General features: G+C 34.6%; 1 protein-coding gene across 2 annotated transcripts in view; it reads left to right on the top strand.

Moving 5' to 3' along the window:
- GLCCI1 (glucocorticoid induced 1) overlaps positions 1–20,687 on the top strand; it is a 111,145-nt gene extending 90,458 nt beyond the window's left edge. For both annotated transcript variants that reach the window (XM_023592123.3, XM_058296956.2), the window contains exons 6-8: positions 3,400–3,610; positions 18,546–18,666; positions 19,863–20,687. In XM_023592123.3, the coding sequence (XP_023447891.2) occupies positions 3,400–3,610; positions 18,546–18,666; positions 19,863–20,214 (684 nt within the window). In that variant the 3' untranslated portion in view covers positions 20,215–20,687. The remainder of the gene's footprint in view (positions 1–3,399; positions 3,611–18,545; positions 18,667–19,862) is intronic.
- Positions 20,688–23,413: the final 2,726 nt, after the last annotated feature.

The following is a 23,413-nucleotide window of genomic DNA, read 5'->3' as shown; positions in this document are numbered from 1 at the left end:
TAGTTGTATTGATATGCTACCTTTTATTGATTTTTCTTTATTTTTAACCTATTTATGTTTCACATTTGAGGAACTGTTAGATTGTTTTCCAGAGTGGCTGCACTGTTTTACATTCCCACCAGCAATGTTTAAGAATTCCAATTTGTCCACATCCTCACCAACACTTGTAATTTTCTGTCTTTTTTATTACAGCCGTCTTAGTAAGTGTGAAATGGAATTTCATTGTGGTGTTGGTTTGCATTTCCATGATGGCTGATGACATTGAGGATCTTTCCTCATGCTTATTGGTCATTTATACATCTTTTTTGGTTTCAGATCCTTTGCCTGTTCTTAAATTGTGTTATCTTTTTATCATTGAGCTACAACAGTTGTAACAGTTTTTATTTTCTTGATACAAGTCCCTTATTAGATAGATGATTTGAAAATATTAGATTCCATTCTGTAGGTTATCTTTTCACTTTCTTGATGGTGTCCTTTAAAGCACAATTTAAAAATTTTTGATTGTTTAACTTTTTTTCTTTTGTTGCTTGTGCTTTTAGTGTATCTAAGAAACCATTGCCTAATCCATGATCATAAAGATTTACTCCTATGTTTTCTTCTAAGAGTTTTATAATGTTAGTTCTTAACATTTAGATCTTTGATTTATTTCTTAATTAATCAAAAGTATTTTATAAATTACTTCTGTCCCAAAAAAGAAATCTGACACCACTGCATATGAACCTATATTGGACCAAATTTTAAAAGGTTTACTGAGTCAAAAAAAACACCAAGTAGCCTTTTGCTTAATCATCTTTCTGATGCTTTATTGGCACTAAAATAAGAATTTAATTTATATAAAATGTGTTTTTTCCTTCAGATAACATGTTGATTTTAAAACTGATGTGAAGTTAGTTTCAAAATCCGAACAGTTGAGCTTTTTAATGTATAAAATAAAAAAATAAAACTGTTTCAATCCTCAATAATCTCAGTAAATATGAGCATTATTTATAGTTTCTTATACATCCTTTGTGTATGTGTGTCTATATACTAGCATGCAACAAATTTGTTTGAATGTACCATTATATATTTTATAACTCCCTGTTGATGGATATTTAGATTGTTTCCAGTTTTTGTCATCACAAGAATTACTTTAGAAATATTGTCTATTTTTGCAAGTAAATTCCTAGCAGTGAAATTGCTGGGCCAAAACATTTGTACTTCAAAATTTTGATGGATATTGCCAAAATCACCCTCCCAAAAGTTGCTCCATTTTATTCTCTTTCTGCATTTCTTATTATATTTTTATGTCTATTATGCCATTAAAGAACCATTTGGAAATTACTCTCTTAGCTGCTTATCCTTAAATTGCTTCCTTTATACACCAAGTAAAGTTTAAGAACAGTAATGTAAGCAAGTGAAATTGGTCTTATTTTTGGAGGATGAAGTAATCATTCACATATTTGCTGATTCCTTAAGAATTTAAAAAGCAAAACTATAATAAAATATAAAAATTGCTGTCATGGTTCTGACTTCAACTAAGGCATATTCTAATTTCATAGTTGCCATTTCAGAATTATTCTGGGGTAACCTACAAGCTGTAACTAAAATATTAATTTTGAGCCTTTCTAATTTATAATAAGTACCTCAAAGTTTTAAGAAATCAAAACGTCACCATTACTGAATTTGTCAGTATCCAAAAAAGGAAAATTGTCCTGTTAGAAATCTGTCACTGTTAGTAATAGTAGATAACCTCTTTCCAAGCCTTAATATTTCCCGTTTATATTTCATGTAAAAATATTGATTTCTAAAACCTATTTTGTTCTGATTTTTTTCCCTTCCCTCCAAAAAAACAAAAGTTGGTGAAAGGGACTGATGTGTTATCCATTTATAGATTAAGAAATGGGAATACATAGAGGTTGTATTTATCAAATAGGACATGAATGAAAGACAACACAAATTCTTAAACTTTTTTAGCTACAAATTGATATATTATTCATTTGTTGTTTAACAACATTACCACTTTAGCTAAAGTAATACTTTCTCAAGAGTTTGATCAAGTGAATTATTACTACCCTTGCTTTCTTTCCTGCATTGGAAAGTTTTATTTTTAAAAATGTGATTTACAAAATAAATTGGTATTTAAATGATTGAGTATTCTCTTTATAGTAGTTATTTGTCAGGTTGTGAATTGTTTTGGCTTAACAGCATTGTATAAGTGAAGTTATGACTTCAGTTGTTAGAGGTTTTCAACCTTCAGTTAACTTGTTCACTCCTAATAGAAAAAAATTGATACATTTTGAATTTTGCCTGATTTCATCTTCTCCGGTATTTCTTTTGTCAGTGTCTGATAACTCTGAAATGACAAAACTCAGAGTAACAGCAGAATACACAATAAATAGTAAAAATGAGTTGTAATAAATAAATATTAGTTATTTTTCCTCGCAGTACAGTCTCGTTTATATAAACAAAATTTTAAAAATTGTTTATTGCATTCGTTAGTACACAAATGGCAAAATGCAGAAAGATATATTTTTATAGGGGAAGCAAAGTATAGAGAGTCCACTGCAGTAGGAGTTCTGCTGCCACTTAATTAGCTATGTCACCAGGAGCTTTGAACTATGGATTCCTTATATGTACATTGGAGACTTTGGATTAATTATATCTAAGGTCTCCTCTCAAGTCCAAAATAAATGATTTTGTGATTATGTTTTTCTTTAGTCTTATTTTTGACAATCAGAACAATGCATTAGAGCAAAGCAATATTCTCAGTAGTCCTAACTTGAATGTCAAATTAGTAGAATTTTTCTGAGTTATGTTAATATCATCCACTGAGTATTAATAGAATAAATCCCCTTATTAGAAAATTGGGTTAGTTTGCAAAGGGAATAGAAACTATGGTTCCTGGTCTCTAAAAGTTAAAATAGGAAAAGGTGAACAAACAGAAACATCTATATCTGTGAAAGTAAGTTTTCACTTTTCTTACTAGCAGGTGAGTATGATTTCTTCAGGAGTTTAGTTAATTCATTCAGCAAATGTTTATTGAATGTCTGCTATATGCCAGGAACAGTGCTAGGCATTAGGGATTTAGTGTTAAAGAAGCCTCTGTCCTGGAGGTGAACTATGGGAGTTGCTAACCTAGTAATACATACAGAAAGCTATGGAATGTTTAAGGCAAACAATTAAACTCAGTATTTTGAAAATCTACCTTTTTTAGGGATTTGAAAGAAATTTGTAGTTCAACAAAAGTCATACTGAAAATTAACTTCAGACCCAAGTGTGATACCTTTGCCTTTCTATGAAGAATTAAATACGGTGTGATAATGGTGGAATATGAAATCAAAGGAAATGACATGTACTTTTATATGTGGACTAGAATGTATGCCCTGTCATTTGCATGTTTAATAATGTTCCTTTTAACAGCCTTTGGACATACCAGATGGTCGAAGAGCTCCACTCCCTGCTCACTACCGGAGCAGTAGTACACGTAGCATTGACACTCAGACTCCCTCTGTCCAGGAGCGCAGCAGTAGCTGCAGCAGTCACTCACCTTGCGTCTCCCCTTTTTGTCCTCCGGAATCCCAGGATGGCAGCCCTTGCTCAACTGAAGATTTACTCTATGATCGTGATAAAGGTGAGAATGAAATTATCCACTTAGATATAGGGTTTGTTGTAGGGCCTTGCTCGTTATACTTTCTTTGTCTTAGACCATTGCATCTTTTTTTTTCCTTATGTTGAACGGTGGGGTTATAAAAGATGGTCAGTCTAGGTTTGTTTGCTCATTGGTTTCATGTACCCCCTTGTTTGTGACTGTCACAAGCATCTTCCATAAATGTGTCAGAGAAGCACAGCGCAGAGTTAACAGCAGCTGATGAATGCTATAAAATGGAGGTTGTACAACTTCACATCATATATAATACACAGGTGTTTTCCTTGGAATTGTCCAGAGCTAACATGGTAGAATTTCTATCTCTCATGCCCAAAGTTAGATTTTGTAATTATTTCTAAAAATTCTGTTGGAAGATTGAGTGTATTTTTAACCAAGTAACAAATTTTAACAAGTATCTATAGGAGATCAGAGATTTTATTATGGCTTGGTGATTGATTAATTATTAACTAACACCAGTAGGATGGAGAACCTCTGTGATTTCTTATTGCCTGTCAAGTCCAAATTGTCTCCCCACATTCTCCTTTCTTTTTGCCAGGCACTTGACCACATTCACTGACTCTTCTTTTGGTTTCTGGCCCCCTCAGACCTAGCTGCAAATGGCAAAATAGACTGTCCAGCTTCCACCCACCATCCTTGCTATGTTTGAGGAAACCAGAACTTATTTTTGTAACACATATACTGCTTCTCACCATAGAAAAATAGATTGCAAGTAACAAAATTTAAAACATAAAAAACGAAAGTTTACAGAATCTTCTAGGAATTTTATGGTCCTTGTCCTGATTCAACCCTCTCCCTCCCCAGTATGTTTTATTCAGGCATTGTATGTAAAGTACCCAGATCTTAAGTGCTCAGTCCAGTGAACTTTTACATAGGCATGCAGTGATGTAACCACTAGTTAGATCAAGATATAGAATGTTTTTGGCATCCCCAAAGTAACCACTATTCTTACTCCTATCACCATAATATACTCTCTATGTTCTTGGATTTCATAGAGAAGAATTTTATGGTGTATATATTTTTTTATGTCTGACTTCTTTCATTTATCATTATATTATGCCTGACTTTCTCCTGTGGTAGAAAACAGAATCTACTTTGGACTTCAGACTATGTTTCTATTTCTGTGGGTAGATTGATAATGTCCTCCCCTTTCCCTTAACCCTTTCATGATTGAAGGTCTTGTGACACCCTTCCTTCATTAAGGATGGACTGATACCTCTTTGCCCAAAGTGGAAAGTCTCCCTTTCTTAGATTATCAGACTGGGACACTTTATTTCAGTGAGGCACTCTACCAGAGCAAATACTTTACTCCCTCATAATCATACTGATTTTACTATGGATGTTACACAATAAATAAAACAAGAACACACCTTGCTTCCAGTAGGAGTGTTTTTATTGTTTTAAAGGTAAGTGGATATGTTAAATAATAGTAACAAATTATTTTAGGCTACAAGAAGTAGTGGTGAAACAGGTTGTATCTTACTAATTCCCAAACCCACATTTTTTTTTTTTGTTATAACAGTAGAAAAGGTAGAAAGGGATAAGTACAGTTCAAGTTGGTAATTTTCTACTACTTATTAGCACTTGCAGTTTGATGTATTGAGGTTTTGCAATTAATTGTGGATTTTTAAATTTCTTCTTTCTAAACTGAATAATATGGGTACTTGAGAGATACTGAACAAAATGCATAGAAGAGTTAGTTTCATTTGGGCTGACTAGGTTGTGACATGTGTTCACAGCTTCCAAGTGAATGTATCCACAGAGTAGATAAATAAGTAGTTTGGAGGAAGTCCTCACTTAGGATATAAGTTTATATATTATTTCATATTATTTAATATGTCTTTTTCCTGACAATTTAGAATCTGTTTTAATATGAGAAGGTATATTCATGCCATTATCCTCCAAAGTCTCTTGTGGGAAACTTTTAACACAGAAGTTAAGTGTAGCATCAGCTTTGAGACTACACAGGAATGGATTTGAATTCTGTAAAATTTTTTATATAAAATCTACTTAATTCTCAAAGACTCAGGAAATGGTAGCATCTGCTATAATAATCATCACTTTTATCACCTATTGGCTCTGCAGTATCTTCAGTAAAAATACTATGTACTTTTCCTCTACAATTTAGCCCAAACCTCCCTGTCTGACCAAATTTCTGCCAATTATATAATGATCTGATTTTGACCATTTCCTAAACTGATTAGACCTTTTCCTAAGACTTTGCTTCTATGTGTATGTTTTCCTCTATGTCCTTTTTTCCTTCCTTACCAGACAACTACCCATATAATACAAATGTCTTTTCTTTCTTCTCTTTCTCTTTTTTAAAAATTTATGTCTAATAACACTGATCCAGATCATCTCTAAGGCTAACAGTTTCTTCCATAATATTTAAAAATGCATGTTTCTTCGCAAAATAAACTGATAATTCCTCCCTTATATCATTATTGGGGTTAAATGATCAAATGTAGCAAAGTGCTTAACACAGCCTTTGGTTCATATTAAACAACATATGGTGGTAGGAGTTATTAATAGTGATTTAAAAAAAAACTCTTTAGAAATCATAGAGATAGAAGAGACCTCAGAATCACTTAACACATTTTTCTGTTTTGTACAAGACTACTATTTAGCTCACTTTGGGAATCAAAGCCTTCTGACATCAGTTTCTTAATTTATCTACCAAATTTAGCTTAAAGGCATTACTTTGTGATTAAGATCAAATTGATGTTACTTTTCCCTGGAAAAATGTGTGACCTACTATATAATGTGAAGTTTCTATTTCTCAAACAAAAAACAGTAATTGCCATCTTTGTGAAGAGAAAATTAAAATGGCATGTATCCATCTTATATATATGGATACAGACATACATATACACATTTTAGAATTGGGAGTGGATGTTTATATATTTTAACTGAGTTTACATTAAGACTTCCAATTTGTTTGGGAAACATTTGTTGAGCATTGACTATATGTCCGATAACTGTACTAGGAGTGGAGAAATATGTGCTTTCTGCCTTTAGGGAATTTATACTCTTAATAGGGAGGAGGGCATGTAAACAAGTAAAACCCTGTTATACAGTATGTTCAGAATACTAAAGGAACAAAGGAGAACTCTGGCAGTTTTACCCTTTCTGAAACTTACATATATGTTATATCATTCACACTATAGAATAAGCCTCTGACTTTCGTTATTTTAAAAAATTTTGTTATTTTAAAAGATCTTATAATTTGCATATTTCTACAATGAAACATAATTTGGTCTTTGATTTCTTTATATTTGTTTCCACTAAGAAAAAAACTGGAAGCATAAGTTCCAACAGATAGCATCAAATATGAAAACACAATGAATATTGTAATTCATAGTCAACTATGACAAGATTTGAGTGCCTATGTGCTCTGCAGTTGCTGTTGAGAAATTTGTTCTGTGGTAGAGTAGCTAGTGCTACAGGCATTCTTAGGAGCCTGAGTGGGCAGGGACAGGAGCAGGAGAGGAACCAATCATGGTGAATGTATGTTTCTAATGAGGGATGTGCTAGTATACTGATTAATTTTCTGATACTCACCTGTTATATATTTATCCTTTTCCTGACTTTGCTAAGGTTAGTTCTGCCTATTTCTATAACATTTATTCTCCATGAATCATGTCTAATTTGAGACCTATGAAGTAATTTTAGTTGATTAGTATATTCATTTTTTCTTTGACTATAATTATATTGCAATGCCAGTACAAAAGCACTCATAACTCTTGTACTGAGGAAGGTTCAGCTCTTGATAGACTGTTTTCAGTTTGAGGTTTTTGGTGGGTTCTTTTTTGACAGGTTTTTCCAGTGACCTGAAGACTTGAAAGCTTCCTGTTCTCATGTGTATAGATGCCAGGCTAACTAGCCTAGTAACAGCAACAGTTCTTACATTACAGTCTATGTGGAAAATTCAGGGATCCAGGATAAGGGCTCTCGACATCCTCATAATGTATCATAAAAGCTACCCTAACTTTACATAGCCATGCTTAAAATACAAAGGAAGAAAGATATTCATTTATATAATAGAGATGGCATTGTTGAAGTATTAGTTCTTGAGCAGCTCAGCCTGTGTTCCTTGATAGTAACAAAATTGGTGCTGGGCAAGCCACAAAATCTGGACTTCTGTCTGCCACTTATTGATCTTTGGCACAATTCATGTTATAAAATTCTGCAGTTTTGCAAGATAACTGTGGAAATGTTGATTATTGTGATCATGAAGTAAATGGAACCATTTTATTAGGCCAACTACAAAGAGTTGTTTTCCAAGAGTCTGTAAATTGGTTACTTGGAACTTAAATTATTATTTTCCCATAGGAACAATGTATGCTATGTGGACAGAATTTCCCAATGCCAGTGTACATAAAGCTATTTTACTTGTACTGCAATTTAACTCTTAAATATTAATATTGGTAAACTTCAGGTGTTAGGACTAAATAGCCCTTAAGCCCAGGAGAGAAAAAGGGAAGTATTATCTTGTCTTTTCCGGGTGTAGAACTGGTCGTAGGCAGGCTTTGAAATAGACTGTTTTGGGTATCTCCTTACTCCTTTATACTTTTAAACTCTATTTGCATTTCTCTCTAGGACTGCATTTCCTAAATTTTTTTTTTTTTATTTAATCTTTGCCCTATGCTTTAACCCTTTATCTTTGGAGTAGCCTAATTGTGACGGATATGCTTCTTTCAGCCACCACATCGTACACTGCCCTAGAGCCTGGTTCTGTTTCTTTATCAAATAATTCTCCCCATTTGGTTCTAGGATGCTTGTTATCCTAGAAGAACCTCTTGATGGTCCATTTGCAAAAAGTGTGGAGATACTGTTCAACCCAAAGGGATTATTCTCTAGATTAAAATTTACTCTCTCTAGAATTACATCCTTGCTGTTTCTCTTTTTCCGTTAGCATCCTAAGTTACATACATTCCGAGTGTATTCCCAGTGCTCATCATAAGCACCTAGTATATGCCCCTCCCCCTTTCTGAAAATATTCACCATTGTACCAATGGCAGATTCTGTGATAGTTTTCCATGAATGAGTTATATTTAATAATCCAAACTGCTTAATAAGTATATAATTTAGTTCTAGTTTTTACAGCCAAGTCTAGAATATAAGCAAATCAATATGTTTAATATATACCTTCTTCATATGTATTTCACTTAATCTCCTGTTATCTGTTTATCAGAATGTAAGCTCCGCCAAGAGGAAGTGACTTTATTTCACTTGTTGCTTTATCCTCAGCTTCTAAAATAGTACCCTAGCATAGAGGATTGCTTAGCGGAGATTGTATTTGGTATTTAAGACCTTTTTTCATTTTTGGGGGATGTACTCTGTGTGTACTTTTTCTCTAGGACAAATCATGTGTGTTAGGTTTTTCACTGTTCAGAAAGAGTGTGATACTCTTGTTGAAAAAAATACAATAAAGAATAACCAAATATAGGCTATACTATTAGTTTGGGGCCTTTGGTGGGAAAGAAGTAATAAAGGTCAAACTTCCTGTTGAAATTAGAGGAAAAGGAAATGACTTTGCTAAACCTGTCTCACCTTCCCCTTTTCCTAGTTGGTCATGCTGGTAATAGAAGTAAACTTTGATCATGACTGGGGAGAAAATGGGGGATCAACCAGATCTCCTGTTATCTTTCGTGGTTCTCTAAGAGAAAATATTCAAGCATTGGGGCCATTGCTTACACTGTATCTCCTTGTGAAAATAAATAGAAGGCAGACCCAGTGAAGCCATTAGCTAAGCTGTAAGCCTTTCTTTAGACACCTAGAATGTTAGAGTGGAAGGAATGTGATCATCTAGTCACCTCCTCTTATCTCTAATGTGGATACTTAAGTTGAGATAGATCGAAACTTAGTGAAGCAGATAGCATAAAGGTAATGAAGTCTGACTCCAGGCCAGCCCTGGGTTTGAATGTGTGCTCTGCCACATACTAATTATGTGTCCTTAAGCCGGTTACTCACATTCTCTATCTCAGTTTTCTCACCTCCGAGTTGGGAATAATAATGATAGCTGCCTCATAGGATTGTTATAAAGATTAAATGTGCTAAGGTGATTTTACCTTTGTTATCTCCTTTAATCTTGCTATAATCCTATGGGTAAGGACACTGTCATTATTTTAAAGAAGGGGAAACAGCCTTAGAGAAAATAATTGTTTCCTAATTCTGTGGCTCCAGATGCCAGCAGAGATGTTCTGTAGTAACTTCATACTGCATCTTGTTGCCTTTTGCAGGAAGAATAGCCTTTATACAGGCATTCAGCTGTGAGAGGGTCTGATGTGTGGAGAACAGTAAGAAAATGTGTGGCTCAAGCACAGGGGTGAACAGTGGGGAGTCGAAGGCAATGAGGTAGAAAGGCCAGTATTTCATAAGAGGCCCTACTTATTGTAAGCTCTGCTAGAGAAATGAAGAGCCAAACAAAGCTCTTTTGTCAGCTAAACAGCATGACTGGCTTTATTTTTAAGGACCACAACTCAGGTAGAACTATGGAAGTAGAGCGTAACAGCAAGAGCACACAAGAGAAGATACTATTTTAATAGTCTAGGCCTATGGCCTCCAAACTTTATTTACTACATACTCCTGTCAGGATTTTTGAATTAATACTCCTAATATAAATTCTTATATTTCTAAATTATATATGTGTATAATTCAATTCACAAATTAAATATTCATTAGTAAAGCATTCTTATTGTGAGAGATAACAAGTAAATATGTAGGGATATTCTAGTATTTTCTTTCTGTGCAGATTGTTTTGTATACCTCACTTTGAGAGACTATAATAGGTATAGGGCAAAGATGAGGAGGGGTAACAAGGGCGGAAGAATTGGTAGAAAGAGGATGAGGAAGAATTGACAGTATTTGGTAGATGATTAGATATTAGACGAAAGAGGAGCAAAAGAGGCAGATGACAGCAACATTCTAGCTTGGGAGATGTGGGGAAGATTATCACCATTAATAAGATAAGGAATATAAAAGAAGGAACAGGCTTTAAGGTAAATAGAATAAGTTTAAAGTTCCATGCTGGCTTCTGCCTAAAGATGTTATAATGTCATTTCCATTTAGCAAGAATTAAAAAAAATGAAATACTTAGTTTTCTTGAATGCACAGAGACAAATTTTATAGGAATTTTGCTTTGCCTTTTATTTTGCACATAGTGCAGAGTAAACTTTTTTTTTGAGTGAGCATTTAAAAATTAAATCGAAACTTTTCAATTCAGTGTTCAGCTGTTCATTTTTTCTGCCTATATGGTAATTAAGGAGCAATATAATTTCAGTTCCTTGAAAACTAGTGTCCCTGGAAATTTAACAAGCTTGAGGGGAAAAAAAAAGAAATACACACACACACACACAAGATTGCATCAAATTGAAATTCTTGAATGTATTACTTTTCAAGGCTCTGCAGTTTATTTTCAGTTTAGTTTCACCATTGTGACTTAGATATATAAGAGGCATGGTTTTAGTCTAAATTGGTTTGAGGACAGTTTTCAATTTAGTGATTTGCTTACATTTTTAACTGTCATTGTCAGATTCAGAATGACTGTTTAGCATATCAACAACAGAAGGTCAGATTTGGAGACAATAGTAGGTGGTTCTGCTTATCACATTTATGTTTGTAGAAGAGAAGCATGCTCATTTTTAAATACATAAAAGCAGAGGAGTAGCTATACTTAATTTTTAAAGTGATACCAATTCAGTTAATTCTTATGGAACAATAAGTGATTAAAATGTAAAATAAAGCAGAACACCTCCCACATGTGGCAAATACCTAATTAGTTGGCCTAACATTTGGAATGTAAAGTAAGGCCTGTTTATTTTTTTTAAAAAAACTGTTTTGGAATGAAATAAAAAAATACAAGTACTAAAAGTTACAGTGTTACTTTTTCTTCCTTACCCTTTATTAAATGCTGATCTAAAGGAGATCTTAGCTATATCTGGTGTATTATCTTTTTAAAATTCTGTAACTTTCTCATAAAAGGTTAACTTAAAATTTTAGAGAAACCTTAGAGACTATTCAGAAAAGCCAAAGGTTTTGATTACTTGTTCAGTTTGGTCTTGGAGTTAACTGAAAAGCCAGGCATCTCAGTACAGTTGGTAACATTACCTGGTTTCAAAATTTTGTTGCCAAGAAATGTTATATGGTTGTGTTTCTCCTGATTTCATTAGGCCATAACCACGCTACAGCTGATAATTTCATTTCCTGATGCAAAAGTAGTCCTTTCAACACTAGAATAGGAATTCTTTTTAGATCCTATTTTAATTAATCATATCTGTGGTCTAATTCTCTTGGATAACTTTTAATTATGGTCTTAGTTAAGTCATAATTAAGTATAGTCAAAAACACTATGCTAACTTTTCCAACCAGTTATTCTAGCTGAGAATGCTGGAATAAGAATTGCATTCTATTAGTTATTGCTGCACTTATTGTTCATAAAAATGTTTCATTGCACAGTAGTATATAGACTTTGTATGCTTTAAGCATTGATTTTGATTTCAGAACTGCTAGATTTCTATATTCTAAAAGATATCATCATGAACTAGCAGTCACAAAACATGGAGAATCTGATACTCTGAAGTATTAGAGCCAGAAATAAAATTTTCTGCCCAGCCAGAAACAAAAATCTTACCTCTGTGTACCTGAATAGAGTTAGAATGTACAGATCTGTTTAAAAAGATTTACATTCTGTTATTCCCAGGATCCTGCCAAGAGAGTCGAATAGGCATGTACTTTCTATACGTTTCACCATTTAAAATTTTCAAATTAGGAATGATGTGTTCTTTCTACTATTATAAGAATATTTATTGAGTTTACTGTGTTTCAGGTGCTATCCTAATCCTTTTATGCTCATTTTTCACAATTTTCATATTAGTAGTTATTCCAATTTTACAGATAAATCAAACTTGCCCTATGCCATATAGCTAGGCTAGTTAGAAGTCAGGTGGCCTGACTCCAAACCAGTGTTCTTAACCTTTTCACAATTGAGTTTCAAATTTGGGGCTTTAATTCAGAAGCACTTGGGGGTTTAAAAAAAAAAAGTGCCTGGGCTCCTCCCTAGACTAATTAAAATCGGCACTTCGTGAGGTTGAGGTCTGGACAGACATTGGTATATTTAACCCATCTATTGATGCATCTAATGTGAATTTCAGAGTTAAGAACCACCGCTTGATAATTATATTGCTTGTTTTAAAATTAATTTCACTTACTTTGGTAAAGTAATCTGATCGTATGAGATAAAGCACATCTAAACTAAATGCTTACTTAGGGCTAGAACAGAACTGCGGCAAAGATTTTTACGTACCTACTAAATCAACCTCTATATATATATGATTTTTTTAATGCTGGAATCATAAACCACAAAACTTAATACACCAGATATAATGAAGGAGAAATTCAGGAAACTCTCAAGTTATAAAAGTACAACTAGTTTTCCCATTAATGAATATCATTTCTATATGGAATTCTAAACCTTAATAATAATTTCTCTTAATTTTTTCAAGCTTTACTTCATTATCATGTGTCTAACAATATTTGAGAAGCTACTTGCATTTTAATGGTAAATATAATATATATATTGTAACTATGCTCTGAAATAATAAAATGTTTCTATACTCTTTATTTTCAGAGCTGGGTAATTCTCCTATAAATATAGGTGGGAGAATTGTGAATTCAGAAAGATGTAAATAATCATATTCATTGCATTTAATTTTATTCATATTGGCTAAGCTATTATAAGAACATAAATTAACTTAATCTCCACCATATTTCTAGTTGTTACGCTACATTATTCCCCTATTGGATAACATAATGAGAAAACTTAGGCTTGTAACCAGAAAGGACTGAATTAAGATTACCATGAGACTTTTCATTGTGAATCTCGTAAGCAGGCATTCCCACCTCATATTTATAATGTCCTTTTATTGGAATGTGGTTTATTGAATTCAACACAGAATTCTGACTGATTAGACATCCATAAGTCTGAAATGGGTGAGATAACTTGGTTATATAGGCTGTTTTTAAAGTATGCCACTTTGTAAGGCAAAAAAAACGAAAAAAAAAATTGGAGACAGTGTACCTTCTTTTTATGTTAGAATCAATTGGGAAAAAAATAACAGAATTTCACAGTTAGGAGTGGCAATTCCTTTAATTATATAGAACCTAGAATGGCAGTTGTGTTCAACTATACAAATAAGTGATAGCTAAAACCAGAGACTAGGTTCTTCATTCCCTATTCCTCTTTGCTCTCTACCAGGTGGCTTGTGTACTTACTTTGAGGGAAACAATCCAGATTTAACAAATCTTTGTTTATAGTTTAGAAATATTTTTTTCTTTCAAACTTTGTCTTTTCGGACCACCATACAGACATTTTCCCCCAACCCATCCATCCCTCTGGCTCTTAGGAACTTATAATGAACTTCTTGTCTCTAGGAATTTGCTTAATTTAGGTATGTCATAAAAGTGACATCATACAATATTTCTTTTGTATCTGACTTATTTCACTCAATACAGTATCTTCAATGTTCATCCATGTTGTAGCATATATCAGCTCTGTATCCATTCACCTGTCAACAGACACTTATTACTTCCGTCTTTTAGCTGGTATGAGTAATACTGCTGTGAATATTGGGGTACAAATATCTATTCAAGTCCCTGCTTTCACTTCTTTTGGGTGTATACCTAAAAGTGAGATTGCCAGGTTAAATGATAATTCAATGTTCAGCTTCCTGAGGGTTTGCCAAATGATTGTAGCATTCTACAATCCTTTCAGCACCCAAGGATTCCAACTTCTCCACATCCTAAATACTTGTTATTTTCTCTTTTTTTTCTTGATAATAGTCATCCTGGTGGGTATGAAATGGTATCTCATTTTGAATTTGATTTGGGTTTCCCTGATGACATGCTTTCACATGTTTATTGGACATTTGTATATCTTATTTGGAGAAATGTATAAGTACTTTGTGCATATTATTTTAAATTTTTATTAGCACTTTGCATTAGTGTGATACCTTTGTTAAAATTGATGAAACAATATAATTCTAATTGTACTATTAACTATGGTCTATAGTTTATTATATTAGTGTCCACTGCTTACACTGTACAGTCATGGTTTTTTAAAATTTTTATTTTCATAACATAATATACAGCCTAAAATTTCCCCACATTCACATATCTAATTCAGTTCTGTTAATTATGTTTACAGTATTGTGCTACCATCACCACAAAGATAAATTTTGTACCAATTAAGCATTAATTCCCCATTCCCTTTTCCTATCCTGGCCTGTGGTAACCTATATTGTAGTTTCTGACTTTATGAATTTGTGTACTACAGTTGTTTCATATCATTGAAGTCATACATTAGTCCTTTTGTGCCTGCCTTATTATTTCACTCAAAATGATATCTTCAGGATTCATCCATGTTGTGACATGTGTCAGAATTTCATTACTTCTTACAGCTAAATAAAATTCCTCTGTAAGTATATACCACCTCTTGGCAATTACGAATAATGCCACTGTGAACATCGGTATGCAACTGTCTGTTTGAATCCTTGCTTTTGAGCCTTTTTGGGTATATACCTAGTAGAGGGAATTTCATGTCATATGATAGTTTTATACTTAGCTTTCTGAGGAACTGCCAAATTGTCTTCTACAGTAGCTGCACCATTTTACATTGCCACTGCAATGAATGAGTGTTCCTATATCTCCATATCCTCTCCAACACTTGTAATTTTCTGTCTCTTCAATAGTGATCATTCTAATGAGTATGAAATGGCAGATACACAATTTTTTAAAATTTTTCTTAATATAATAAACTTTATTTTTAAACAGGTTTCGGGTTACAGAAAAGTTACATTGAAAGTGAGAGATTCCCATGTACCCCCTTCCACATTTTAAAAAAGATTTATTTGTCTTCCCCACCCCCTATTGCTTTGTGCTCACTGTGTGCTCTCTGTGTCTATTGTTTGCTCTCTTTGTCGTCTGCTCATCTTCTTTTAGGAGGATTGGAAATAACCAAGGACCTCCCATGAGAAAGGGAGGCATCCAGTCACTTGAGCCACATCCACTTCCTGTTTGTTGTGTCTTTCATTGTGTCTTCTCATTGTGTCATCTCTTGGCTCCAGCCTTTCATTTCAGCTCACTGTCTTGCCTTCTTTAGGAGGCACCGAGAACTGAACCCGGGACCTCCTGTGTGGGAGACGGGCACCCAGCTGCTTGAGTCACATCCACTCCCCAGATAAACTTTTTTAAACAAGAGACTGAACGATTTTTATTGAAAAGGCAAGAAGATATAATGGACCTTAATAATATCTTTCTAGGATAACAGCATATATATTTGTTTACCATTGAGCTATCCCCCCCCCCAAAAAAAAGCAGAAAGTTTAAGTGGGTAAAACTTTGTAAAATACATTTGTAGCTTCTGAAATTAGAAATATTTTAAGGAAAAAAATGAATTCATTCTAGGCCATTAATGGGAAGATAATCGGTTTTGCAGATTTAACTAACTCATATCTAGCTTTCAACTCTGGGAAAGTCCCTTGAAGCCATAAATAAAGTCGTAAGAGAAATAATGTGGTAGGCCTGATTATGCAGGAAGAAATGGAACACAGGAGACTGTAACTATGACCAAGGTAACATTTTCTATGATTCAGTGTGGATCCTTGACTCCTGATACACTCCTCTGTTAATGGCATAAAAGGCTTGTTAAAGGCAGCAGGCCTCATTGTTTTAGGCTGATTCTGCTTGACCACATGGGCTGTAATGTCATCAGCAGTAATCTCCATGGAGGTATCACATGCCTTATCTACTTGCTCACTTGTGTTCTTAATCTCATATCCTTTGCATACTTGTTGCTAGTTGGATAGTAAAGTGAGGCAAAGCTGTGGTTTTGGTGTTATACCAAGTTCAAAGCCCATTCTCACCAGTCTTTCAACATGGACCAGTCTTTGTGGTCTAGCCTCACTCAAATAAAAAGCAATAAACTCAGACCTCTAATCAGGCTAATAATGCTTTGCATCAACCTGAGAGAGAAGGTATTTCCCTCTTCTTTCCCATTTGTTTAAGCAAGATACAGGATCAGTATTGAATCAAAGAAGAAAACCCTCAATTCCAAATGAATTTTGAAGAGACCCAACCTAATTCTAAGACTTAATTCCTTCCAAGAGACTATTCTGTGTGTAATCTATAGAGACATGAGTAACAGTAACAATGAAATTATATGGTTTTTCACTTTCCTACAGTGTGGCCTTGTTATTTTGCAGGCCATGATTTCTCAACAGAGATAAAGCCATATTCATATATAAGCACGGTTCTGCATACCCAAGACTAATGAATGCACCTTGAATTATTCATAAGATACACTATTAGTGTGCATCAAGGGTTAACTATGTTCTAAGCATGCATTATACTTCATTAACAATGACAAAATGTTTCTGTTACTCTGTTTCTAAATGTTGGACTGTGTTCTATACACTAAAGTAAAGCAACTTATCGAAATTGTGACACATTATTAAGCTACTAATGCCATCCTTCAAAATATATGAAACTAATACATCTCAATAGCTCATATGCTTATTAGTATTTTTAGTGGGGGACTGGTTTGTATTAAATCAGAATATGCTTAAATAGGACTATTGTATTTATACAAATATGTTACTGAATTTGCAACTTGGCATCTTACAAAGATAATGACACATTTTGGGTGGATTTGAATTTCTAGAATCCTTTGCCAGGTAGGAAAGGGAGAATATAGGTTTTTATGGCTTTTCATGAATAGACTGTTTTATTTTTGGTCAAATATTTGAGGAAAACGTGTTAGGTAAAGAATGCTTTTGGAGTTCTCATGTCTTTGAAGGAGTAGCAAAAACACAAACTCTTCTGAGAAAGCTTTAGTGTAAACATATTGAAGGCAAAACTCGAAGCAAATTGACTTTTTCATAGTGGGGAGATAGAAAAAGACATTATGGGGAAACGGACTTTGGCCCAGTGGTTAGGGCGTCCGTCTACCACATGGGAGGTCTGCGGTTCAAGCCCCGGGCCTCCTTGACCCGTGTGGAGCTGGCCCATGCGCAGTGCTGATGCGTGCAAGGAGTGCCGTGCTACACAGGGTGCCCCCCGCGTAGGGGAGCCCCACGCGCAAGGAGTGCACCCATAAGGAGAGCCGCCCAGCGCGAAGGAGGGAGAGCAGCCTGCCGAGGAATGGCGCCGCCCACACTTCCCGTGCCGCTGACGACAACAGAAGCGGACAAAGAAACAAGACGCAGCAAAAAGACACAGAAAACAGACAACCGGGGGAGGGGAGGGGAATTAAATAAATAAAAATAAAATCTAAAAAGAAGAAAAAGAAAAAGACATTATGTGTCATAAGCCTGTTTTTTTCCCATGCACACATGTCATTCATGATATTTAATAAAGCAGCTTTGCTGCTGAGAACTTTTCTAGTGAAGATGATTCCACATAGTAAAATTTTCAGTTAATCTGGTTAACAGTGAGGAAACATAGACAACCTGGTATTTTTATAATATCTTATAATTCTTTTGCATGATTACTGCATATTATCCCATTCATTTACATTTTGGAAATATGTAATATATTTATTTTCAGAAAGGATTGCCGCTCTCCTTTATTCAAAATGCAATTTTCTGAATCATAATAGAGCCTCCTTTTATAGTCTGTGGTATGGTAGATAACTGTTGCATTGGAGTTTTTATTTGGAAGAAATGTACTACACAAAGGTATTAGAAGTAGCTTGGCAATGAAAGAGGCTTTGTGGTGGTATACACCAAGAGGCAATAGTGGATGAATTGTTCAAAAGGCTGGCTCGTTTGGAAATCAAATTTAATTTTAAAAGAGCTTAATATAACTGCTAGTTAATATAGTTAATATAACTGCTTTAAATTTACAGACAGTGGGAGTAGCTCACCGTTACCCAAGTATGCTTCATCTCCCAAACCAAACAACAGCTACATGTTCAAACGCGAGCCCCCAGAGGGATGTGAGCGAGTGAAGGTCTTTGAGGAAATGGCGTAAGTAATGTCTTTTCTATCAGCCGGGATCTGCAAAGCTGTAAAGCTTTTTACTGAGACCAGTTGATGATAGTTGAATCAACTACTCTGTCCAGCTGATACTGTGTTTCAAAAGCAAATACTCAGAGTATTGAATAGGCAAAAGAGATCTTATGTGAAGGAGAATGGGAGGCCATATACTGGAAATATGTCAGTTCAAAGAAATTCGGAAATTTATCCTTACTACCTAAAAGATCTATTTTATTAATCATTAAGAATTTTCCCTTCAAAAGCTCTATTAACTTAGATGGCTAATAAAAAGACATTTAGTGGCAAAGTTAACATCCATGTGTGGCTAGCCTAATGACAGTGATTCCACAAGCCAGAGGGAAATTAGTCTTTCCTTACTTACACTTACACATCTAGCATGTATATTCTTCATTGAAATCAGGCTTGCGTTCACAGGTTTTTTTTTCTTTCTTTTTAGCATTTTAGTATATATGAATTAGAAATTCAATGAAAAGAGTTTCATGCTATAAACACTTAACAGAATAGCTCAGAAAAAGCCTGTGTGCTACTCTTGGACTCACTCATCCCTTTGTTCCAGTTTGGGTGCCTAGTGGAAGTTGCAGTACTCTTGCAATTGAGAAGGGGACAGAGACTGGGCTTGCCAGGAGTTGATGGCATAACTCCTGAGAATGAGAGGAGAGAAAGAGCTTTGGAGTCTGCTCTGTTGGCTTGATTGGCTTTTAGAGAGACTACTGAAATAAAAAAGTTTTGTTTTGTTTTTTGTCTGTGTTAGTAGAAACAAGTATAGAGATACAGAAAAAGGAGGAAATGCTTAAAATCCCAATACATGGTAGAGTAATCCATCCCCCACCCAATATAATTTTTTTCTCAACAGAAAGGGTAATCTTAACTTTGCATAGCCTTCAACTAAAATGAAGAGATTTTGAATCATTTTAAATGATTAAAATCAAACCAGTAATCTCAGCAAAAATTTATCTGCCCAATCCTTTTGAAATTCCTTTTGTCTTAAATATCACTTCAGAGCTGTGTATCTGAATAGTCTGTCTGCTGACTTGTGCTATGGAAGATGTTTACCCCTCTGTGTACACTTAACCCCATTCCCTGCCATTCAACATTTTAGCTGTTTTAAAGATAACTCCAATTCAGAAAATGCTGATTATAAAACTAATTTTGTTTTATGGTTTTAGGTCTCGTCAGCCTATCTCAACCCCTCTCTTTTCATGTCCTGACAAAAACAAGGTTAATTTCATCCCAACTGGATCAGCTTTCTGTCCTGTAAAACTTCTGGGCCCTCTCTTACCTGCCTCGGACCTGATGCTCAAAAACTCTCCTAACTCTGGCCAGAGCTCAGCACTGGCCACTCTGACGGTTGAACAGCTCTCATCCCGGGTTTCCTTTACGTCTCTTTCCAATGACACCAGCACAGCGGGTCCCACAGAGATCTCTGCCCAACAGCCATCACAGCAGCAGCAGCAGCAGCTTCTGCAGGAACTGCAGGCTGAAGAGCATATCTCAGCTCAGAACTATGTTATCATCTAAAGCAAAGGGGGAGCCGGCCTCTACGCTGTCTTCCACGGACTAGGAACTAGATCTCAGACATCTATCTGCATGGAGTGATAAACTTTTTTGAACAGCACCACCACCAACAGAATACTTATCAGCATCATAAAGTATCTCTTAACACTGATCTTGGCAGGGACGGAACTCCTATTCAGCAGTTTATGTGGAAAGCAGTAATGCTTGCAAAATATGTGTCATTCAGCGTTTTAAGTGGAGACTATGCATTTCATAGTATTGACAGATTAGTACTGTGTCCTGTGTTTTTTTTTCCTCCAGATTCTTCAGTATAAATAAGCTCTGTATCAAAAAGTTGCCTGTCTATATAGAAAACGTCTTGCTGTGTTTTGTCCTATGGAAAATACTGTACTTCAGGATTATGTTTACAATTGATCCAGGTGTTTGTTTCTAACTTCTGTAATACATACAATGCAAAAAAAAAAAAAAAAAAAAAAGGCCACAACAGTTGCACAGTGCCCACCCTTATGGCCTAGCTTCAGGTACTTCAGTTGAAGTCTAAACTCAGGTAACTTGGAATGTATATCATATTGGGATATTAAATATTTCACAGCTAAAAAGCTAAAGAGGGAACATCACTCTTTTGCCTTTCCTTATTTTATGCATTTCTCTTTCCTCATTACATTCCACTTTTTTGGAATAAGAAGTGCATTCAACCCTAGGAGAACAATAATCCTGGACATGGGTGAACATGAGGAGAACCAGCAAATCTGTGGTGTCTGACATCACTTTGTCATGTGGTTTAAACAACTGTTGCATTCACTGTTTGAACATTTGTAAATGTGGCTTTTTTAAAAGTTCAGGTGTTGCTCAGTTAGACTGTTACAATGTTGCAGTACTAGGCTGTACATAAACATTCCACATTGTGTGTAATGAAATTTAAAGACAATGTCTAGATTTAATTTCAAAGTAATTGAAGTTTCACAAGGATGATCTAGGGCTTTTTTGTTTTTATGTTCGCTTTTAGGATTATAAAATGTTACTGTTTACTCTAAAGGCATATTAATGTTTAGTTTCTCTTTTGGAAATTCTTTAATTTGCAGGTTAAAAAATGACACATTTTTTGGTTTTGTTTTCTCAAGCAGTTGAGGTGAATGAGCTGTTTTCATTCACGTGTAGACAGAATACGTGGCTCTCGGGGTGCAATGTTAGTAAGCAGACTAGCTGATGACTTAGAAAAGCAATAGTCTGGAGCTATCTCACGTAAGCCCCTTGTAATGCTATCATGAATAATTTTGTTAAGATTTTGGACATGGAAATTAGAGCCTAGACCCAAGTAAATAGCCTTGACCTTGCAGACTTATGTTCTTAAAGTGTAGAGAGTGTCCTAGATATTACTGTTTGCTCAGTGGGTAAATCCAACTTTCAGATACTGTTTTCTGCAGCACAAAAAGCATCCAAATGCGAAAGGAAGCTTTTGTATTTTTATTCCATTGCTTTCAGTTCAATAAAACCTAGAATTGTTTCATCTGCATCTGTAGTGTATGGCACAATTTTTTTTTAAGAATTGGGGAAACAAAGTGCCTACAGTTACAGAAGCGTTTCAGTTCCTTTCAGTCATTCCTAGGTTTTTATTTTGCTTATTTTCTAAGGAAGCTGAAGAAATACAAGATGATAGAGAAGAAAGCAACACCATTGTTTTTTTTTTTAAGAAATGGATATGTGTGTTTATACGTTTGTGTTTGTATATGTGTATTCTGTGTATTATTTTGTCATGATTCCAATTCTCTTCTTTCCACCAAAGTTTGCAGACATATTCTCTCCTGAAGGTGCATTCTGGCTCCTTTAAGTTAGTCAGTGTTATATGGTAGGAGACTGTCATGGAGAAAAGGACTCAGTTTACTTTTGCCATTTTCACAGGGGAACCTTTAAAACAATCCTTTCAGCAGCATACACCTTTAACCCTAATAATCTCAGGCCTTGATGAAAATACTATATTTTGTAGATTATGGTTAAAGGGAGAAAAATACTAGTTCCGTAAGATAAATATGAGCTCTGTTTAACTTCTGATATCTGGTTTAGCATTACATAATGTGTTGATCTTACGCTCTGCTTTTGTCCAAATAAGATGCAAATAGTATCAATATCAATTTCAGAAAGATGGACTGAATATGCTTTTTTGGTGATGAAATCTGATGTACGATATTTATAGTGATGTGCTTTTTTCCCATGGGAAACTTAATATTAATTGTGTTGTACATTTGTTCTTAGCATATATTGAAGTTTTGAACCAAATGTGTTAAAGCTTATGCTTTGCCATGTAAATTTCACAGAAGTTGTTGAGCTCAAATGTATCCTACATCCAGCTGTAGAAATTTGTCAAAAATTGTTTAAATTTTGTATATAGTTGTACTGTTTAATTATAGCCACTGTGCTGAACAGTATTTGAGTTACCATACAATATGGCATTACACGAGGAAATGTGTGGCTTTTGTTTTGTATTTTTTCAGTATAGAAGTACCTGTGTCTTATTTAAATAAAGTTATTAGTAAAACTGGAATAGTTCACATGTGTTTTTGGAAAGACTGGAGTTATTAGCATGTTACCTAACAGGTGAATTCAGCTCCGGGTTATGGCAGTTTCAGTGTTCATTGAGTTCCAGACCTGCATCTCTGGAGCTGTAGGGTGTAATTGGATCAGATTTCTACAGCCTTGGTTTCCTCTAGACATTTAATTTACACATTTTCCACCACAGAATAAGAAGCTAGATTATGTCTGAAGTTCCAAGTCTTTGTATTACTCACAGTTGTGAGAACCATAATTAGAGAAAACATTGTCTCCACTACATTATTTTATACCTAAGAATTATCTGTGGAAATGAGTTTCTAAAATTTAGTGAAATCACTTCAAAGAAAGTTATGTATTTTAAGTTGAAGTAATAAAATTTATTTTTTACTCTTTTTATTTGTATTTGTATTCAAAATAAGGGAAAAACAAAGGAGGGTTGCTATTATGCCCAGTTATCAAAATAGGATCAAAGTAAGCAGTATGGTGGCACAAAAGCAGAAACAAATCACTTTGAGAAATAATTAGCTAGCAGAGCATTCTTCATTCCTAAAGGACATCTCATCAAAGAGATCGATAAGATTTAATCTTTAAATTGAACTTGAAAACGATTATTTAGTAGTTGAGTTTTGGACTCACAAAAATAATATATAACTTC

The sequence above is a fragment of the Dasypus novemcinctus genome, chromosome 5 (genome assembly GCF_030445035.2).
Source record: "Dasypus novemcinctus isolate mDasNov1 chromosome 5, mDasNov1.1.hap2, whole genome shotgun sequence".
NCBI lineage: Eukaryota > Metazoa > Chordata > Mammalia > Cingulata > Dasypodidae > Dasypus > Dasypus novemcinctus.
Note: the sequence above shows the minus strand (reverse complement) of the source record. Positions and strands in the feature narration are given on the sequence as shown.